The sequence below is a fragment of the Bufo bufo genome, chromosome 7, assembly GCF_905171765.1.
Source record: "Bufo bufo chromosome 7, aBufBuf1.1, whole genome shotgun sequence".
Classification (NCBI taxonomy): Eukaryota; Metazoa; Chordata; class Amphibia; order Anura; family Bufonidae; genus Bufo; species Bufo bufo.
This window is the reverse complement of record NC_053395.1, coordinates 209,488,725-209,504,291: the sequence shown is the minus strand read 5'-3', so window position 1 is coordinate 209,504,291 and position 15,567 is coordinate 209,488,725. Positions and strand designations below refer to the sequence as shown.

Below are 15,567 nucleotides of genomic sequence, written 5' to 3'. Positions count from 1 at the left end.
TGTTTTGGTGCCACACAGGGGAACCACATGATATTAGGCAGGTGGTTTTAATTTGTTGGCTCATTTATATGTGAAGATAATATGTGGGATCGAGGGAATGTACTTGTATGGTCACCTGATAATTTTGCAGATGTAAATTATTTACGGTGTATAGGAGAGAACGTCAACCTGGTATTTTAGCTGCATTGCTGGGAGCACCCAAAACATTAAGGTCATATACGGTAGTGGGCACCTTGGTAGAAAGCCGGGCTTTAGAAACACAGCGGCAGGGCTGTGATGTGTATACCAGGGGTTAACCTGTAAATATGTATCAGGATATTTAAGGCGTACATAGTGTTCCAAATTATGAAGAAAAACTCTTATCCGGAAAACCGTAAGTCCCAAGTATTCTGGCTAATAGATAACATACCTGTATCTGAAATGCAGATCTTTGGGATAATGGAAATATCCAGTAGAAGGATTGTAGCTTTATATTTGAAGCAGAGATGAGGTACAAGAGCAGAACAATATCAGAAATAAATATGCCTTCCATTAGTCATTAATATTGTCTTTGGCAGTTGGAGAAAGTCACGTAGGGACAAGCCACCTCGCCTAAGACGCCGTGTACTGCACATGTGAGAACTGTACAGAAACTTTCACAGAAAGGTAAATTACTGGTACTGTAATTCAGAATACTCCCCAAACGGTGAACCTCGCCCCACTCATGAATCCAACTGGCAAAATCCACACCACATAACTACTACGATCTTAGTAACTGGATTGTCTGCCAGTTTATCAAGAGTTAAAGGGTCACTGACTTTTCCCAAAAAAATAAAAACTTTTGATAGAGACATATTAAAAGTTTAGATCAGTGGGGATCTGAGCGCTGAGACTCCCGCAGATCCCTAGAACGAGGAGAGAGCAGCATGCGCTCTGCAGAGGTTGGAACCCAGATGGGCGCATAGTCTTCTACAGAGGCCCGTCTCATAAAGCGAGGAGAGAGCTCGATATGCGCTCGCTTCTCTCCCTTCATTTTAAAGATAAGCGGGTGTCTCAGCACTCGGACCGCCAGCACACTAAACTTTTGAAAGTTTTTTTGTCTTAGGAACTACTTGCTGGACCATCTGCGCCATCACTTGTGACTTTTTTACTGCATTAAACTGATTAATAAATCTTCCCTATAGAACATTAGAACCCATCAGAACGTTCATTGTATGGTGAGGGTCGGTTGATGAAGACAACACCTCTTCAGATGAATGATGGCTTCTGATACGGGTCAAGATTTAAAAAACCTCTGCAGACTTCAGAAGACCTGTTTCAGCAGGGGAAACCTTGTATTACATCTCAGCCATCCAAAGAGTAACTTAAAGGGGTTTTCTGGCTATAACTATTTTTAAGCAAGTGCCCGTCTCTTGAAACAGCAGATTCATACTTACCTGCTCCATGCTGCTTCTGCTGTCCCTTCCGGCAGGGCGTGAGCATGGTCACATGCACTGCTCCAGCCAATAAGTGGCTTCAGCGGTGACGTGCTGCTTGTGACTACATCACTGCTGAAGCCAGTCATTGGCTGGAGCAGTGCATGTGACCATGCCCATGCACCGCCATGGCTGGAGCAGTGCATGTGACCATGCCCATTCACCGCCATGGCTGGGGAGCAGTGCATGTGACGATGCCCATACACCGCCAGAAGAATACAGTGCAGGGACCAAAAGATAGAGGCAGCGAAGAGGACTGAAGCGGTGTGGAGCAAGTAAGTATGAATCTTCTGTATCAGGGGGTATTCTGAAGGCACTTGCTTAAAACCCCTTTAAGCCATGTGATAGACAATAGGAATACAGTATGGATATGATATCGGACAGCAGCCCCTATTAGTTCTTGTTCTCTCCATGAATTCATAATTGATTTAATTAATATCTAATAAGAGAAGACTCCTGTTTTGTGTAATACAGCATGCATACTTCATTAGCTTTCTCCATCTCAAAGCTGTTCGCATCCTATTTGAATATCCTTTCATTTCGCCGGGAAAAAGTGCAAGTGTTTTGAAGTTTATTGAAAACATGATGCCTTTAAGATGTATCCGTAGAGAGCTTTTGTAGTATTCACTAAAGAAAATCCACTTTGTTCTCCGAGATCCACACATTACATTACTAGATGAATTTTTTAAACCATTTTGCATAATGATAAAAACAGTGACAGACTAGATATCGGATTTGTAATGTGAACATTTAGCTTACAACACGGGAAACGACTGTAAGGTTTGGTGACACGAGCGGGGAAGAATGGCATGAAATAATCATTAGCTAGTAGAGTGGGGGAAAAAAAATCCCTTCAAATTTTAAATATAAGAAAAAAAGAAATAATCGAAAATTTGTTGCGGAGCTCTATTCAGCTCCATTGCCTTAATGCTGTAGAACTTTAATACGTTAATCACCAGGTTATTTCGACCCTTAAAGGAATACACTGAGAAAAACAAAAAAATGATATTTAGACAGAGTAAAAGTAGACCAGACAGACGGACCACCAATTAGTTGGCTTAGGGCTCTTTCACACTTGCGTTGTTGTGTTCCGGCATAGAGTTCCGTCGTCGGGGCTCTATGCCGGAAGAATCCTGATCAGGATTATCCTAATGCATTCTGAATGGAGAGAAATCCGTTCAGGATGCATCAGGATGTCTTCAGTTCCGGAACGGAACGTTTGTTGGCCGGAGAAAATACCGCAGCATGCTGCGCTTTTTGCTCCGGCCAAAAATCCGGAACACTTGCCGCAAGGCCGGATCCGGAATTAATGCCCATTGGAAGGCATTGATCCGGATCCCGCCTTAAGCTAAACGTCGTTTCGGCGCATTGCCGGAGCCGACATTTAGCTTTTTCAGAGTGGTTACCATGGCTGCCGGGACGCTAAAGTCCTTGCAGCCATGGTAAAGTGTAGTGAGGAGCGGGGGAGCAGCATACTTACCGTCCGTGCGGCTCCCCGGGCGCTCCAGAGTGACGTCAGGGCGCCCCAAGCGCATGGATCATGTGATCGCATGGATCACGTCATCCAAGCGCATGGGGCGCTCTGACGTCATTCTGGAGCGCCCCGGGAGCCGCACGGACTGTAAGTATACCGCTCCCCTGCTCCCCGCTCCTACTATGGCAACCAGGACTTTAATAGCGTCCTGGGTGCCATAGTAACACTGAAAGCATTTTGAAGACGGTTCCGTCTTCAAATGCTTTCAGTACACTTGCGTTTTTGCGGATCCGGCGGGCACCTCCGGCAACGGAAGTGCATGCCGGATCCCAACAACGCAAGTGTGAAAGAGGCCTTACTTTTTATCAGAATAAGGCTATATGCACACGACCGTTGTGTGCAAAACACGGATGGCGTCCATGTGCGTTCGGCAACTTGCGAAACGGCACGGACAGCCTTTAATATAACTGCCTATTCTTGTCCGCAAAGCGCGGACAAGAATAGGACATGTTATATATTTTTTTGCGGTCCACGGAACGGAGCCACAGATGCGGGCAGCACGCGAAGTGCAGTCAGCATCTTTTGCGGCCCCATTGAAGTGAATGGGTCCGCATCCAAGTCGCAAAAACTACGGCTCGGACGCGGACCAAAACAACAGCGGTGTGCATGTAGCCTCAGGAGCTTAAATTCTATTGCAATTTCTAGTGCACAATGTTGCCATGCCCTTTCCAAAAAGCCATTCCCCTTTACTAATAATCCCCTCCTACTTGTCAAGCAAGGTCACAAAACTGCATAAAAAGCTTAGCAAATGTGGCCAACAGCATGTACACCAGTAGTCTGGTGCACTTTCACTAATATATCTGCCCAATTGTGTATGCCCAGCGAAGAACCTAGGAGGGTGGAGCATGACTGTTATCTTTGATGATTTTTGTGTCTGTCATGACCTACCTCCTCAAGCCGATCCCACCTCCTCAAGCCGATCCCCAAAATACCGTTTTTCCTGGCCTGTTTCTTGTAATGGTAAGATACTTTTCATTACATGTTTAATGGTCCTATCTGCCCACATTAAATTTTTCATAACATATCTGCTTGCACAAGTGGCCTTTGGAGCAGATCCAGTGCTGATATCCAGAACAAATCCAGAGATAATCCATATCCCATGCATGTGAATGCTATGGACAACTTCCACACAGAAAAAAAACACAAGTATATGAAGTATATGTAGCATGCCACTTATTTCTGCGTATTCAGTGTGGAAAAGTCATTAGACTATCCCAATGTACACTCTATAGCCAGAAGTATTGGGGCATCTACACATTACACCTTTAATGACCTCCCATTCTAAATCCACAGACATTAATATGGGGTTAGTCCCCACCTTTTGCTCTTCTGAGAAGGCTTTCTACAAGACGCTGAAGCGTGTCTAGGGAATTTTTGCCCGACACGGATGTCGGATGAGAGGGCCTGGCTTGCAATCTCCATTCCAGTTCACCCCAAAGGTGTTGGATGGGGTTGAGGTCAGGGCTCTGTGAGGGCCAGTCAAGTTCTCCAAACTGTTCCCAAACAGTTGGAAGCATGCAATTGTCCAAAATGTCTTGTCACGCAGAAGCGTTAAGATTTGACTTCACTGGAAGTAGGGTGCCGAGGCCAACCCCTGAAAAACTTTCCCATAGTAAACGTTCCCAAACTGAACAGTTGGCACAATAGAAGGTACCGTATTTTTCGCTTTATAAGATGCACTTTTCCCCCCCAAAAGTGCGTCTTATAAAGAGAATACAGCAGTATTACATGGCCGGCACATCACAGGCCGTGCGATGTACCAGTGACATGTAAACATGGGGCGCTATCTGGGTAGTAGCATTAATGAAGTGGGCGGGGCCGGAGCGTGACTGACTGAGTGACATAAGCTGCCGGCCTGCACGCTGCATGCATGGCGAATACCGCTTACAGATAAGTGATTACTGCAAGATCAACAAAGCAGCACTGCTAAGGGCAGCTGCATACACTTTATATGTGATGGCTGCTATGACTAGGGCCCAATGTTATGGGGTCAGATCCCCCCATAACAAAGTCATCCACAGATCCTCAAAACACTGTCCTCCACAGATCCCCCTATAAGTGTCCTCCACGGATCCCCATAGCAGTGTCCTCCACAGATCCCCCTATAACAGTGTCCTCCACAGAGCCCCCTATAAGTGTCCTCCACGGATCCCCCTATAATACTGTCCTCCACAGATCCCCCTATAACAGTGTCCTCCACGGATCCCCCTATAACAGTGTCCTCCACATATCCCCCTATAACACTGTCTTCCACATATCCCCCTATAACACTGTCCTCCACATATCCCCCTATAACACTGTCCTCCACATATCCCCCTATAACACTGTCCTCCACAGATTCCCCTATAACACTGTCCTCCACAGATCCCCCTATAACACTGTCCTCCACAGATCCCCCTATAACACTGTCCTCCACAGATCCCCCTATAACACTGTCCTCCACAGATCCCCCTATAACACTGTCCTTCACAGATCCCCCTATAACACTGTCCTCCACAGATCCCCCTATAACACTGTCCTCCACGGATCCCCCTATAACACTGTCCTCCACGGATCCCCCTATAACAGTGTCCTCCACGGATCCCCCTATAACACTGTCCTCCACAGATCCCCCTATAACACTGTCCTCCACAGATCCCCCTATAACAGTGTCCTCCACAGATCCCCATAACAGTGTCCTCCACAGATCCCCCTATAACAGTGTCCTCCACAGATCCCCCTATAAGTGTCCTCCACAGATCCCCCTATAACACTGTCCTCCACAGGTCCCCCTATAACACTGTCCTCCACAGATCCCCCTATAAGTGTCCTCCACAGATCCCCCTATAACACTGTCCTCCACAGATCCCCCTATAGCACTGTCCTCCACAGATCCCCCTATAACACTGTCCTCCACAGATCCCCCTATAACACTGTCCTCCACAGATCCCCTATAACACTGTCCTCCACAGATCCCCCTATAACACTGTCCTCCACAGATCCCCCTATAACAGTGTCCTCCACAGATCCCCCATAACAGTGCACCATCCACAGACCCTCCATTAGTTCAAAACCCACCAAAAGCACACCATTTCGTTCAAAATATTTTATTTTCCTAACTTTCTCCTAAAAAACCTAGTTGTGTCTTATCATCAGGTGAGTCTTATAAAGCAAAAAATACGGTAATGTTCTCCTGGTATTTGGCGAATCCAGACTCATTTATCAGGCCACCAGATAGTGAAGAATGATAACTCCACAGAACACATTTCCACTGCTACACATTCCAGTGGCGGCGTGCTTTACACTGCTCCATCTGAGGACTGGCATTGTGCTTGGTGATGTAAGGCTTGCATGCAGCTGTTCGGGCATGGAAACCCATGCCATGAAGCTCCTGGAACAGCACACTTTTTGCCCTGATGTTAAATGCAGAGGAGGTTTAGACTCTGCAGTTATGGAGTCAGCAGTGCTGGTGACTTTTATGCACTTGCTCCTCAGCACTCGGCGACCTCTCTCTGTAACTTAACGTGGTCTCTACTTCATGGAATATCTAGAAGGGAGGAAATTTCAGGAACTGACTTGTGGCAGCAGTGGCATCCTATTACAGTCTGTAAAAGCAGGCTAGGGACTGGAATTTATACACCTGTGGCAATGGGATTGAATGAAACCTGAATTTTATGATTGAGGTGTGTCCCAATACTTATCTCCATATTGTGTATATTAGCTACATTAAAAAAAGTCTTGGCTTTTCTGATGTAGGTTTTGCAGTACAATATTTGTGGGATTTGCAATATGCATACTCCTATGCTGGCTTTGTAGCATTTTTATTGAATTTTCTTTTCTTTTTAGTGTTATCCTAGTTCTCTCTTTTTTTATTTTGATAATTTGAGACAAAGCATTACAATTTCCTTTTCCTTTGGTTGTTTTGATATAAGACAAGTATACTTTTTGGTCGAGACAGTGGGTCATGGCTACTGTTTGGGCTAGTGGTGTGCTTCTTTCAGCTTTTATTGTTTTTAATATTTTTTATTGTAATCAGAGCATCTATAGGGCCAATAACTAGGGGGAAAAAAAGCCCTCCAAGGTCACGTCTTTCACAGGTATAGATGATTTGGATGTGCCAAGCCATTTGGCGGGCACCTGATGACCACGTGACTGGTCACATCTGGTGCAATAAAGATATCAACTGCTGTTTCCTATACAAGCAGCTTTTGGGATTATTACTTAAACCTAGGCCGTATAGCTCTTAGACCTGAGGTAAAGCCCAGTCTGCTGACTGGGATTACACTATGAATGTATACTGTGTTGTGAGATCTCTCTACGCAAGCTATGCTGTCCAGGTCCTGACGGCCCACCGCAGTCTCGTAGGTGATTTGTTGGTGAACTGAAGAATTAAAGTGATACCATTACTGAAGAGCTCTTCTTGATGTTTCGGCCGAGGCATCAATGGTAAATTTTCTATACACTAATTGAACACGTCTACCAATGTCATAAAGTTGACTCGTCAGGAGGAAGAATGGTGTTAATGGGAATAAGGAATGCAACATTCGTGACCACCGGAACTCCCTGACCCCTCGCAATCCTCTTATGTTGCCCAGAAACAAGATGCAAACATTTCAGCAAAGGACGCAACAATGGAGGCTGCGGTAGGGAGGAAAGAAGGAAAGCATAAGCAGGAATGGAGAGAGAAAGGATGAGAATAGGGACAGGGGAGAAAGAGGGTCCCTGTGCAAAAAGAGTATACGGGTGCATGCTTTATAATAGCTCATCATACAGCACCCCTTGGTGTCTCTGTAGAGTTGCCTATATATACTATAGATAGCTGTCAGGTGAACAATCGTATTACTCCCACACACCACCCTCCCACACACATGCAACCTCAGCTCAGTGCTGCCCCCTCTGGTGGTGGCTTATCTACCTAGAGAGCAAAAGGATTGGGAGTGTTGAAATCCAACAAGCCTGCCAATTCTTTTCCGAGGCATCTGACATTGGGGGGAGAGTCAGGACACCCCCTTCCCCATTAGAAAGTTGGCTGGAATCATTGAAAATGGTGGGTTTGGCCAACATTCATCTAAAATGTATGGTCAGCCTAAGGGGTTATCTGGTTTGCATCTTTTAAAAATAATCATTTATAAAGGTCGCTGTAACTTTGTAATGGATTTCTTTTACCTTTATTCCGTTCTGGGCGGTGGTCACATGACTATGTCCATGCAGCTCTTTTTAATGGGCAGGGCAGTGATGGGGGGTGTCTATGTAACTAGATGGGTGGGAGGAGCTATAAACTAGATGGGCGTTGTTAGGGGCGGTGCTGGAGCTGTGGCAGAGGAAGGAGAAGTGCATCGTGGATTTGGTTGGATACAGGAACAGGAAGTTCTACACACAGGATGGAAACAAACCAGAGGGACTGGTTTACATGGTGGGCCCATTTACCTACTGGGTCCCTGTGCACATGCACTGCTAACCCTAGGGAGAGAACAGATATTAACTATTTTAGTATATAAGCTCATCTCCATGTACATTGTATATGAACTAAGGTCAAGAAGTTCTGAAGTTCTAGACTACCCCGGGTACTCTCTTAGGCCATGTGTAGCTGATAAAAACAAGGCAATGATATCACCTGAGAAGAGAAGACTGCATCACAGACTGCATTAGACAAACTTACTTCACCCCAAGTATTTGTATTTTGTAAAGGTGTCCTACTACCCTAACGGCGAACCTGATGAAAGCTGGATTAAACGGTATGCCCTTGTGCCAGTCATTAGACTCCTAGACCATATGATGTAAACTTTTTAGGGGTCCTTTCTGCATCTAATAAGTCGATGGAGCAGGAAGATGTCAAAATCTGTGAAAACTCTTGGTTCTTTAACAGGGCTAATTGAGGGGTGGGATGTTCTATTATCATACAAAGAGTGCCAATCCAATGAGCACCGCTGTCACTCATTTCTTGGCTTTAACTACACTTATTAGTTCATTTTATTAGAAACTTAAATTAAATGGGTTATTCAGAACTCCTACACTGCTATCCTCAGGACCAGTGATGGTCAGTTCGCAGTGTTCGCCAGCGAACACATGCGGGCTGCCATCTTTAGTAAGGTAGACTCACCCGTCCGGTGATGCACAGGTAAGCCCTTACCTGTGCCTGTGCCGGGAGCCGGTCTGAAATGAAATGCAGTCACCGGGAGCAGGCAGTTCCGGGGGCCTTCATCGGGCTGTTCTTGGAACTGCCTGCTCCCGGTGACTGCATTTCATTTCAGACCGGCTCCCGGCACAGGTAAGGGCTTACCTGTGCATCGCCGGACGGGTGAGTCTACCTTACTAAAGATGGCAGCCCGCATGTGTTCGCTGGCGAACACTGCGAACTGACCATCACTACTCAGGACAGGTTATTGATATCTGATCGGTGGGGGTCAGACACTGGACACCCATGCTAATCAGCTGTCAGAAGAGGCTGCCACACTCCAGTGAGCACCATGGCCTCCTCACAGCTCAGCACCATACATTGTATAATGGTTGTGACTGGTATTGCAGCTCAGGCCCATTCACCTAAATGGGACTGAGCTGCACCTAAGCCATCAGACCAAGGAACGTGATGTCACACAGGCCTAGGAAGAGTCCACAGAACTCACTGGAGGGGTGATTGACAGGGGTGCCAGGAGTTGCACCCCCTCCCAGATCAGATGTTGATGAGCTATCCTTTGGATAGCTTATCAATACTGCACTTCTGAAAAAAAAAAACCTTTCATGCACCAATTTATAGGAAATTATATAGCCTCCCCGTTACTTTTTCCAACCCTACATGCTCCTGGGTGACAATGTCAGAAAGGACACCCTGACCATTTTAACATTTCTTTATCAGTCTTGTAAAAGTTTCTGCAACTTTCAACTAACTTTTTTCCCCCCTTCTCCTGACAGATCATTGCCTTCTTACTGTTATAATCAAACCAATAACTCGCCCCATGCAGCAGAATATTCTTTTATTTTGCAATTTATATTCTCCAATTAAAAAACTAAATCAAATAAAAAACAAACAAACAAACAAAAAAAAAAAAACGTCTCTCCACCAGCGCATTTCCATAAATCAGACGACAAAGCATCTTAACGTTAAAGGGCAGGAGTTCAATCCTTCATATTTGCATAGACTCCGGATACTTGTCGAAGAGCCTTGCTGTGTAAGGACTCTAATGGGCTTAGAACAGTGACTTTTAAAGAAACTGATTGCTACCCCCGTAGCTAGCAAATGTCTTCCAAGACCCGGTGGCATGTGAGAGACAGAGGGGGAAAAAAACATATATATATATATATTTTTTTTTTTATCATAAAATTATCTCAGCAGAGACCATTGCCGGAGATAAAAATCGTCATCATCATCATCATCACGGGCCCGTGCCTCGATGCAGGAGCCCGGGCCGTTCTGGCACAATACTGTCGCTCATTTATCTGTTGTCAGCACAGGTTACACACTGTAATCCTTGACTGCCTCAGAATTAGAATGTCTTTGATGTCCCCACAAGAGTTTCTTGCCTGGAGGCTTTACCAATGCTCTGCAGCCTCGTGTTTATTCCTGGTAATCTTCCCTCATCTCCAGGCTAGCAGTGACAGATGGTTATGGGCACACAATAGTATTAAGAGTTTGATTTTTTTTCATTTTTTTTTTTTTAATGCTGTGTTTTCTGTACAACAAATAGCTATCAGATGCGGGCCACAGAACCGACATGGTTCACATAGGTAATGGCAAACAAACAGCTCGGGTGGATGGATTCTGTCATTTTTTCCTGCTAACCCTGCTCGTTTTCATTGTATACTCTCAAAGGTAAACTATATTAACCTTATAGAGCGTTATTAAAAAGATAGATCTCCGCGAGCGGGCCGCGGCTCCGCGCCTTCCTTCCAACCCTCACTCGTTTGATTATGAAAGTAATACTGCTGACATATTGAACAAATATCTAATGTCAACATAAATTTTTAGTGTGTGATAATATTCGGCTTTATATCGCCGCGTGTCACGGAGGAGCCCACGGATGATGCATAGCACTAAATAACCTAAACAAAATGAGTTCTCTTGTCAGCTTCTACCTTGTATGTCCCCAGGCGTCGGTAAAATTGACTGCACGCTAGATTTTCAAAATTAGCCCTAATGCTGCTTGTGCGGCTGCCATGCCGGCGTCTAACTTTGCACCGTTCTAGTATGTTACCCTAAAGGATGGATGTGTTGCTTTGCATTTTGGCATTTTGCTTGTGCTGAAGCAGCTTCTTTTTTTTTTTTTTTTTGTATTAATTTTTTTATTTTATTCTCTCCTCCCATCACCCTCTTCCTCAATAAATAGCTAAAAGAGTGAAAATACCTGCATACCTCATACACAGTGATGGATGCGGGCACACAATGGGCATTGAGGTCATGCTGCTAATTTCCGAAAATGAGATTTGCTTTGCTTCATGCAAATTAATAATGAGGCTTGCCAAACATTAACCCTTCTCGGGAAAAAGTCAATTTCTCCTGAAGAGTTGGATCGAAACTGGAAGGCGGTGTTGTGCACCTAAATAAAGTAGAGAGTTTTCCCAAACATAGAGGAAAATGGATTCATTTAACTTTGTAACTAGGGGTATTACAGTAGGTATTTTTGGGCAGGCACGAGGCAGAAATTTTCTTTATTTGTAGTCTTTATCTTTGAGCTAAAGTACGAAGAAAAACAAAGAAAGTGTATACTCCAGAGCTGCATTCACAATTCTGCAAACTTCAGAGCTGAAGCCTGCCCCTCTGCCTGCTGGTTAAATACCTGCACAGGTGGTCTCATGAAAAATATTTTACTTTTTTTTTTTTTACCAGCACCTGGATATGAATACTTTTTTTTAATTGCATGTCATTAAAAATTTTGTATAGCTACTTAGGTATCCCATTAAAAATCCCTCTGTACAGCGCCACCTGCTGTTTGCTCTTTTCCTCATTTCTCTGTCAACCTCAGTAACATTGCTGAGGTGGTCGCACATGCTCAGTTCTATCCTTCAACTGCCAACAGCCATATCTAACAGGGAGAGAGCTGCTGAACTGTGATTAGGCAAGCGCTGCTGCAGAAAGGAAACGCCCCGAGCGGTCAGAGGGGTGTCTGTGGACAGACTAGCTGATTGTTCCGACCAGTAGTGCTTTGGATGTACTCACAGAGTGTCTCTTGGTAAATTACGCTACTCCTAAGGTGTCAGGCTTTCCGCAGGGAATGTAAATATACCAATATTTTTACTTAAAGGGGTATTCCCATCTTAATGATCACTGTTAAATCTATTAAGGATTTGACAGTGATCATTTTTCTAAATATATTTTATTACCCAATTCCCACCCTTTTTGAGAAAATAAGTCCCCTCTTACCTGATGTTGTCTTTCGTCTCCTCTGGTTACGGCCACCTCTCCTGTTGAATCCCGCCGGGCCGCGCTTGCGCAGAGGACTGAAGATTCTCTCCCGGCCGGGCCGCGCAATGTCCTGAACGCACACGCCGCCGCACATGCGCCATGATGACTTCTTCCTGGCCAGTATAGTACAGAGCCGCGAACGCGCACGCGGCCCGGCCGGGAGAAAAACTTCAGTCTTCTGCGCAAGCGCGGCCTGGCCGGGGGAAGACGTCAGTCAAGCCCAGCCGAATCCAGGAAGCGGACGTCGCGCTGGACGAAGGTAAGTATGAAAACTGAAGATGGGAATACCCCTTTAAGGCATCTGCAAGATTTTCTTACTTAAAAGGGGTTGTCAAAAAGGCAGCATTTCTGGGTGTTGGACCCCACAGATCAGATACTGAGGACCTATCCAGAAGATAAGTCATCAGTAAAAAAAAAATCTCGGAAAACCACTTTAAGTATTACACAATGTCCATTCATACCGACGAGTTGTCTGTGTAACAGTAGGTCCTCCAGAAAAAGAGACGCTCCTTGTAACCTCGCTCTCCACTCTGAGGCAAGGATCACCCTCTATTATCTGAGAATTCCCTAATAGTGTATATAAAATAAGCTTTCTAAACTGGACAACCCGTTAAAAGGGACTCTGTCGCTCGGAATGATCTCTTTATACAGGGGTATCATTAAAAAATTTCCCAATCTAAAACTATAATACGGAGCCCGTTTCCTTCTAGGACTCTCCAGAAGTAGGACGTTTCTTTGGAGTCCGGGAACAGGTCACATGATCCTTCTCGGCCAGTCTGGCAGTGCTCAGGGGAGGAAGGGAAGCTGCTGCATAATGAGCACAGGCCCCCCACGCAGAGCGGATGGTGGTGGGGCTTTACCCAGTGCAATCAGTGATGCCTCAAGACACAGAGCTGACGAGTCTTCGTGACAGAGGGCTCTTTAAGCAGAAACAGAAAAGTGTAACCGGATGTGTGAAGTTCATTAAACAAATCCAAAAGGCAGATTCGACTTGCAATCCCCAAATTTAATGTTGGAACATTTAGAAAGGGAGATGAAAATCCCTTTAGGTAGCAGATGCTGCTGATGATCTGCAAGAGCTTCTGGAATTTATGCACTGGAAGGCAAATCCTTTGTAAAGGCGATTTACCCTGTCGGTGTGGTATACTTATTAGTTCACCTGCAAACATTTGCTCTCAGTAAATGTGACCTAGTGATCAGCTCAGCATCTCTGCAATAAACAGCCCATAATCTGTGGATGAATTGAAGTCTAATCAGGCCACATGCAGATTAAACTAACTGCGAGGAATAAAAACTAGATTAAAATGTTCGTGCCCAATACCGCAAGATTATCGGGACATTTTACCTCTTTAAATCCTAATATATATTTTTTTTTTTTCCAGGGGCTAGCTGAAGTTTACAAGTGTATGTTCTGTAGTGATTATGTGTCACAATTCCTCCACTGTACAACAAAAAATGGTGTAAGATAAAAAAATATAGCATTAAAACCAGGATTACCGCTCGGAACGTCGAGGACAAAGCCGATGGATACAAACCGTAATGAAAAAAAGAAGAAACAGATTGTAGGTTTGGTTTTTCCATACAGTCGTACATATAAATAAATCTTCAAACATATTTATGTACATATGTCCACACACACGTTGCAAAAGAAAAAACAAAAAAACATTCTTACCATCTGTGAGGCCAGACAATATGCAGAGGCCTCTGGGACTCGGTGCTGAAGTTGGAGGAGGATGGTGGTGACGTGACTTGGCGATCATCTTCAGAACTATCTTCAACAGATTCTATCCATGGTTGGTTCAGGTGTTGCCTCACTTGACCAGAAAGAGCAGGTGCGACGCTTGCGTTCTCATTTTCTGCCTGGACATTTAGTTCTGTGTGGTGGCCCAAAGCCTCCACGGATATCTTGTGTTCTGGCAGGAACCTATCCCAAAAAAATTAAAAATAAAACAATAATGTACATTACCCAGTTCACTGTGGACAAGAAAAACCCTAAGAATACATGGATGGATAAACCACTGGATAACTCTTCATGTCTTGACCTATGTGGGTCTTCATGGTTTCACATGATTCTTATAAAGAACATGTCTCGCTAGGATCAAGACCAACTGAAAACGAATGCATGACGTTCTGGAATGGTGGCACAATGTCATGAGGGTTCTCAGAATAACATCACCTATAGATCTCACCCTGCTCCTAATCGAACATGTAACTGAGACAATTGAACTTTATTAAGGTGGTTGTACAGAAGTATGTGGCTTGCTTAATTTCAGGAACAGCTTTACATCTGTCAAAGGGTTTGGTCTGGTATTGCAATCTTTCAAAATGGAGTAGACGTGCAATATCAGACACAACATATAGACAGATATGGCACTGTTTTTGCAAAAAAGAAGCCATACTTTAATAGTCCGATACAATCCCTTTAAACCAAAAGGGGTATTCCAGTAAGAAAAATTTATCCTCTAACTACCGAGTAGGGGTTAAGTATTACATCATTGGGGGTCTGACCTTTGGAGACCCCTACCAGTCAAAAGTATGGGGGACCCAAGTCCCTCATTTGAATGGTGTGCTGGTTGAGCATGTGCACCTCTGCTCCGCTCATCTCTCTCTCTAGAAGTCCCATAGACCTTGCTAAGGTCCTCATAATAGAGAGTTGTTTGCCACTGGTGCTTCACATTTCCTAACTAACAAGATTGTGGCTCTGGAGAATCAATTCTGATTACCACCAGGTCTTAAGGGAGAGGACCCTGCAAAACATATCTCAGCTTATTAGACTTCCGTGAACATGGCACGGTGGAAGGTGGATTAACAGCCAACAGATCAAAAGTCTAAGGTCAAATCTGATTTTAGGCTTCAGACATCAACCAAGATAGTCTTCGGAAAAATCCTAAAAGGAGTTGTTTGCTTTGGACAACACCTTTTGTCTGGTCTCCAAAAAAATAACATAATCACAGAATGTGCAGGATCCGCAGTGATCAAATCCAATCTGTAGTAGAATCCAGGAGCAAGACTGCAATTCTCCTGTAGCTCCACCACAGGACAAACTGAGCATTACACAGTGACCACTGAATGCACAGACATGACAGGTCCTCCAGAACGAGAGCAGCTCTTTGTAATTAATAGAGGACAGTCTTGAATAAACAAAACTCTGTTTTCATCTACAGAATTTTTGATAATGGATTTTCTATACTAGAGAAGCCCTC

General features: G+C 44.5%; 1 protein-coding gene across 3 annotated transcripts in view; it reads right to left on the bottom strand.

The window, feature by feature from the left end:
* Window positions 1–15,567, bottom strand: part of GTDC1 (glycosyltransferase like domain containing 1) — a 185,783-nt gene that overhangs the window by 63,100 nt on the left and 107,116 nt on the right. For all 3 annotated transcript variants that reach the window (XM_040440664.1, XM_040440662.1, XM_040440663.1), the window contains exon 5: window positions 14,037–14,288. In XM_040440664.1, the coding sequence (XP_040296598.1) occupies window positions 14,037–14,288 (252 nt within the window). The remainder of the gene's footprint in view (window positions 1–14,036; window positions 14,289–15,567) is intronic.